The sequence below is a fragment of the Neodiprion lecontei genome, chromosome 2 (genome assembly GCF_021901455.1).
Source record: "Neodiprion lecontei isolate iyNeoLeco1 chromosome 2, iyNeoLeco1.1, whole genome shotgun sequence".
NCBI classification, from domain to species: Eukaryota; Metazoa; Arthropoda; class Insecta; order Hymenoptera; family Diprionidae; genus Neodiprion; species Neodiprion lecontei.
Genome location: NC_060261.1, coordinates 24,886,441 through 24,893,557, shown reverse-complemented (window position 1 = coordinate 24,893,557; position 7,117 = coordinate 24,886,441). Strand labels below are relative to the sequence as shown.

At 34.0% G+C, this 7,117-nt stretch overlaps 1 protein-coding gene across 3 annotated transcripts; it reads left to right on the top strand.

Annotated features, from left to right (window-relative positions):
• Window positions 1-721: 721 nt before the first annotated feature.
• LOC107219794 (charged multivesicular body protein 1b) lies at window positions 722-3,133 on the top strand. 3 transcript variants are annotated; one of them, XM_015658131.2, is made up of 4 exons: window positions 722-865; window positions 964-1,075; window positions 1,269-1,734; window positions 2,682-3,133. In XM_015658131.2, the coding sequence occupies exons 2-4, from the start codon at window positions 1,054-1,056 to the stop codon at window positions 2,794-2,796; spliced, it is 603 nt and encodes a 200-aa protein (XP_015513617.1). In that variant the 5' UTR covers window positions 722-865; window positions 964-1,053; the 3' UTR covers window positions 2,797-3,133. The 3 variants fall into 3 exon arrangements, with proteins under 3 accessions (XP_015513617.1, XP_015513618.1, XP_015513616.1); XM_015658132.2 differs by having other exon boundaries at window positions 728-865; window positions 950-1,075; XM_015658130.2 differs by having other exon boundaries at window positions 753-1,075.
• The last annotated feature ends 3,984 nt before the right edge of the window (window positions 3,134-7,117 follow it).

Genomic DNA, 7,117 nt, shown 5'->3' with positions numbered 1-7,117 from the left:
CTTTGACTGAGCCTTCTTCATAAGTCTATTTCTCAGGCATAGAAATAGTTGATTAAATATTAATATTGAAACCATTCTTTCGGCGAATAAAAAATGAACTTGTTATTTTTTATGTTAAAAAGCCATCGAGAGTTGATTAAATACTATTATATAATCAACCCTTAGGATATCTTATAAATGGACTTGTATATTTGGAAAGATATTGAGATTGAGGGTTGATTGGGATTGAGTCAACGTAACCTTAAAAGTATGTTTTGAATTTTATACAATCACTTAGATAGTGAACACCGATTTTTAGAGAACGTTAAAACGATTATATTATTGTTCTGAAAAAAGTAATTTCTTGTTAAAGTGGATCTTCATATTCACTTACTTCATAAAGTTTTCAATCCTTTTTAAATCTGAAGACTATTTTGGAGGCTAGAGAACAATTCACGCGCAACACATTGACACGTTGCTGCACCAAACTATCGTCCACTATGTCACTGATTATCGTTACGCATTAGCGAGACTTTCAAATCCATCGCTAGCCGACCGACAATTATCGTAACCTAACGATTCGACCAAGCGACAAATATCGTTAACTACGTCGCGTCGTACAGAATCACCACTAGCGACAACTGTCGATAGGAGACGTTAACGATAGCGATAATCGTCGCTAGAGAGTTACGAAATCCCAGCACAGAGCTACCTTTCCCACTATCCTTGTGCGTCTATGGCATTAATACATAGTTCATAAATAGCACAAGGATAAACTAGCAATGAGTAATTTCTTTGCGAAGTTCGTTGTGGTGACGTCATTTTTCTCCCACTGACATTTGGTCAATTATTAGAGGTTGTCAGCAGAGTAAATAATACGCATAGGGTAATAAAGTCTCCATTAAGTTCTGGCGAAACTTTCTAATCTCAACTAGCAGTCCTTCATTTCTATTTTGTTGTGCATAATCAGCTGGCAATTTACAGCAGCTACAAGGGTCAACATTCCATCATACATACCATTATTCTTTGGAGGTTATTTGTGAATCAATCACAACGGGGGCCGAACAATCAGCTATGTCCGTCTCTCAGATGGAAAGTATCCTTTTTGTTCAGTTGTTACCCTATTGATTATGGTATTTGCTGGTTTAATTACTGAACGTTATAATTATTATGCTGTTATAAGTCACAGAAAGAATTGATACTATCAGTACCACTATTTGTCATTGCATAGAGTGTTGTTACTTGATTAGTACAATCTAACTTCAGATTTTCCTTAAGAAAGTGATCAGAGAATTTATTTAATCTCAAGTTCGCAGTGAAGGATTTGGAAAGAAATTCTAAAAAATGCGAAAAAGAAGAAAAGATGGAGAAGGCCAAGGTCAAAAAGGCTATTCAGAAAGGTAACATGGAAGGAGCCCGAATCCATGCTGAAAATGCCATTAGACAAAAAAATCAAGCCTTGAATTATCTTAGAATGAGTGCTCGAGTTGACGCAGTCGCAAGCAGAGTACAAACTGCCCTGACAACAAGAAAAGTTACACAATCAATGGCTGGTGTAGTTAAGGCGATGGATGCCGCTATGAAGTCGATGAATCTTGAGAAAATTTCAGGCCTAATGGACAAATTTGAGAGCCAGTTTGAAGATCTGGATGTTCAGAGCTCCTACATGGAGAATGCCATGTCACAGACAACAACTACCAATGTACCACAAAATGACGTCGACTCTTTGATGCAGCAAGTTGCCGACGAAGCGGGGTAAACAATATACTACCGATTAGGGCCTTAAGTGAAATAAGGATATCTGACAAACATTAAGCCGCAATGTTTAAAGATTGAAACTTACACTAAACTTCTCTGTTTATTCGATCAGTCGGTAGAAGTGATTTCTCTGATTCCTTAGTTTTGAGTGCAGTTATATGATTCTTTTAAAAATTTCAGAATTGGTGTCAGATGTGCTACAAAAAGTTCTCGTAATATCATATTCACATCGTGAATCCTCAATAATTTTACACCTTCATTGCCATTGAAATATTGGTTGATAGTCAAGAACGTGTTTTTGCATCTGTTGGGATGACATTCTAAAGTTCAGTTCTGAAAAATATACTTTAAAGGGTCTAATTATGTATGTTCAGTCTCATGAATTCAGTAAATTAGTTTGTAAGCAAGATAAATCCTGATTTCTAACGATGTGAGCAATATCAATTCTGGCAGTTTTTAGATTATTTTTAGCGCCAATATTTTCAATAAATTTCAATATTTATACTTAAGTTTGTTATTGTATGCCTGGGAGGTCTTCAAGTCAGCATACTCAGCATAGGTCCTTTGAAGTCTATCAGAAATTGATAAGCTTGAAAAGATTTATTGATAAATAAGACTAATGGTTTGCTCAGTACTGAACAAAAAATGGACATTATGTTAGATCAATTCAAATAATTGTATTTTTCACAAATTAATATTCCTTACTACTTCTCACCTTATGACAGGTATTTCCGAAATTTTTTGCTCGACACTTTACCAAAAATTGTAACTGTAAAATACTTCTATCGCTAATTCAAATTGATATGAATTTTTTGCACAATTACAGGGTCTTGTTTTAAGTGCTGGATTGATGCCAAATTCAATTTTGATCAATAATATATAATAGATTCGTCGAACTTCTAAATGTTCCAAAATGGTTAACAATTTAACATTTCACTTTTCAGTCTTGAATTGAACATGGAACTACCTTCCGGACAGTTGGGTTCCATTGGTACTTCGACAGCAGTGAGCCAAGAGCAAGATGAGCTGACCCAACGACTTGCTCGGCTTCGAGAGTAACTATCTGATGTATATAAATTCCAATTTTAATGCTATCCAACAATATTGATAACTATTGAGGCAAATTGTTATCATCAATCGGTTGCACCTATTAGCTTGAGTATGATGCAGTCCGACTTTGCATTGAATGATTCTCTCAAAAAAAAAAGCCGGTCGAAGAACGGATCTTTGACGGCAAGCAAATGAAATTTTTCCTTTTGTACATCAAAAAATACTTAAATCTGCAAAGATGGCTTTATGCATACATGAAACAAGAAATGAATATTTCATACTGTTGTTTATAAATTTTTATTATGTTATATTTTAATAAGCCACGTGAATATATGACTACAGAGAATTCTTTGTAATAATCATGGAGATTACACAAAGAGACTGAACTTCATGTAAACAAATACATCCCTAAAATAAGATAGTACTGGTGTACCGTGTGCACCAAAAACAGTGGAGGCGGTATAAGGCGGTAATTTAAATTGAAAACTTTATACCAATTACATTGCAAAATCATAGATTGATCGATCTTCGGAATCCTTGCAATCAATGACACTTTGGTGCCAAAGGAAAACTAGCAACGATAGTGGTACAAAAAATGAACTTAATGTGTGATTACTGTGACGAGTTTTGTCAATGGTCGCATTTAAGTTCGGTCTCCTTGTGTAGTGTCCATGGTAGTAATTATGATCAACTTAACCAGAGGTCACATAGTATTAGATTGCTCCCTTGAAAGGATGCTGCAGTCTGTTATTTGTTTGGAATATTATCAAAGCCTTCTCAACAGTAATGCCGAAAAATGTATTCTTGTTATTGAATTATCACTTATTATAGGAATACATTTCCTGGGCCTCCTTTCTTATGAAACCAAACAGTTTTTTTTAAAATATTTTTGCTCTGCATTGCATGTAAAATTGCGCTGACTGCGATATTTTCACATCAGTACTACATGTAGGCTTTGATAATATTAAAAAAAAGAGTAACGTTTTACTCAGTCGGTAAAGACTTACTACATTATTATCTTAAGCCAGCCAGCTATTGCACAATTTTTAATGCTTCTACAAAATTCCCAACTTTATTTTCTTGGTATGCAATATCAAAATCAAAAATGAAGCTGCGTTTTGAAATATTTTGCTGGTATTGGGAATTATTTGTGAAGGCAGACAGTCAAAAACCTACATAACTGATATAAAGGTGGTTCAATTATGACTTGGACTGACAAGCAGAGCATTTTTTTGTAACTATTGCGAGTCGTAAAAAGTCTACCACAGGGTACTCTGAAGCTGCTCGGAACTGGTCTGAAAGCTAGAATCAACTGTGCTTGAAGAAGTGAAACTAACCTGTAACTATACTTTAATGATAACAATGCACTGCATAATGTTACATGGTTTTAATTAATGATCAAATACAATTTTGATAGTTGAAGAGAGTATTCATTCAACATTTATTTAAACGTTGTGCATCTAGCAGTAGCACAATTTGGAGTTCAATCTACATAAAGCACGTTTATCAGCTTATGCAATATTAACCCTAATTGTGAGTGGTAAATTGTTATATACTAGGCTATTTTAAACTGACGATACACAAACTGTAAGCTACTTACCTGCCAGTATTCAGAGAATTTGGTCTAGTTTTCATTGTTTGACTTTTGTTCTGAGCTATTATTCATACATGGGCTTGTGTTGAATATTCTATTGTGCGCATATTCGAATTGTCCCTGTATATTACATTTCGCACTTATTTTTCATTACAAACGCACAGGGTTGATATGACAACTTTTTCCAGTAAATTATGCACTTGCTTGGAGTTGTTTTGGACAAAAGTAAACTTGTAAATAAAAAAAAGTAGAGCTTATATTCTAGTTCTTGATTGCCAACGTGATCGGCTACGGAGAAAAATTAAGTGTCACAGAATCAATTTCCGTATGTGTACATCCCAGCTTCGACAGAAAAATTTAAAGACGATGACCCATGGAAAATTTTTTGTGACCAGTACTCGGCGTGTAAGTGGGTTTGGGTGGGCCTGTACGGAAAAAAATTTCTGTCGATTATTGCATAGACTTATAATTGCTAATTTGGCAAGACTTGATCCAGATTGTTGAAGAGATCGAGTACATGAATAATTGGCATTGTAATCCCAGTGCTATAAGATCATATGATTAGTAGCTCCATATATTTAGCCTCTCATCTATCCCGATTGGAATAATTCTTTCAGAAATCATTTGTGAATCGTTAGTAGGCGTTTGATAGCGTATTCCCGATGTTTGATAATCAATAGTTTATTTATAATAATTAAAACAAATATGCCTAGGGAATTTAAATGACGATGGCCCCCTCATTAACCGTATTTTTGATTAAACGCAATGTTATCAATATGCAATCGTTTGTAGGTGATCGATATCATATTCTCAACATTTGGAATCCAGCCGTTTATTTGTGAAAAAATAAACAATTTTCTTACAATAATATTTCTGGGTAGCCTTATCGATTATGGGGAATTTCCCCATAGCTGATTTTAGTGAACTTCTATTTTTCATAAATTTTTATTTTTTTAATGCGTAATCGTTCGACGGTGTTTGATAGTGCATCTCCAATGTTTGATGGTCAAACGTTCACTTATGAAAATGGAAACAAATTCGTCTAGGGTATTTGAATGATGGTAGGATTTTGTAATTGAATATCATTTTATGTCGTTAATAAGCGTATACATATATTTGTCAAGTATTTCCATTTTTTTCAAGCCTAATTGATTGCAGGTGATTCGTAGATGCACTATCAAACACCTACGAACGATTGTGCATTAAAAAAATAAAAATTTATGAAAAATAGAAGTTCACTAAATTCAATTCAGGGGAAATTCTCTATAATTGATAAGACTCGCTAGAAATATTATCGTAACAAAATTGTTTATTTTTTTACAAATAAACGGCTGGATTCCAAACGTTGAGAACATGATATCGAGTACCTACAAACGACCGAAAAACGATTGCATATTCATAACGTCGCATTTAATCAAAAATACGGTTAATGAGGGGCCATCGTCATTTAAATTCCCTAGGCATGTATGTTTTAATTATTATAAATAAACTATTGATTATCAAACATCGGAAATATGCTATCAAACGCCTACTAACGATTCACAAACGATTTCTGAAAGAATCACTCTAATCGGGGTAAATGAGGGGCTAAGTATAATTTCTCCTAATTGAAAAAAAAAATTTCTGTGGAAGGTAGAGTAAGTCCAATATGGGTTGTTGCTTGAACATTCGTATGTGTAACACTGGATTTTTAAGAATGTTTTCAAATTCTTAAATTGTGTCGAACAATATGTTAATTTCCAAGAATTGAAAATACTGAATTATTTTGGATAGAGCGGAAAACTTTGTAAAAAGTCTACTGTTACATATGAAAATGTTTGAGTAACTAGTCATAATGAACTGACTTTTCCTCCTAATTTTTTTTATGACTGTCAAAAAAAGTTGAAATAAAATAAGAATGGAAGGCTGGTTCGCTCTGGCTCGAGGCTCAAAACTTTTGATTTCTGACACATGAGTTTTCAGAACTATTTCGCATTCTCAAATTGTCTTAAATTGTGTCAATCAATTTATGTTGAGGTAAGTAGTCATTTTAAAAAATTGTAGCTATATTACGTCCGGTGTTTTGCTACACATCTTCCCCATCTTCATCAACCGCCTATTGCCCCTATCTACTAGCTGTTCCACATTCCTTATAGTAATGTTATAGTCTCTATCCTGTCCTATTTCTATTCAGCTTCACATCACACCTTATCACTCTTACTGTGCTAATTCTATTCCCCACTATTCTGGATACTCACACCTTTCACGTAACGGTACTTTTTGTCCCAAATCACTTGTACTCCAACATTTCTATTCCATCCTCCATCAAACACACTCAGATTCCAAATTTCAAACAAACCACTTCGTTCAATTATACATTTAAATTCGTCACTATTCCAATAAAGCATTTATACATTCAATCGTAAACCTTCCTTATATCAATTCTTACTACTTCCTCCATTCCTTGACTCGAGAGCAGCGATGAGATCAGACCCAAAGGTACCTGCAACAACATCTTGGGTGGTATTGATAGCCACTTGTCAATACCTCCCTTTTATCCCGTAACAGATAATCCAAATGGATTAAAAGAATTTGAAAAAAATAAATAAATAAAACAGTGCTTTCGAGAGTCAAAATAATTATATTAAAAATCTCGAACCAAATTGGAGAGATTAATGATTAGACTCAGGTCGATTTGAAATTTTTATAAACATTCGGTATTAATATAATGATATCTTTTACAAGAAAATAAAACCA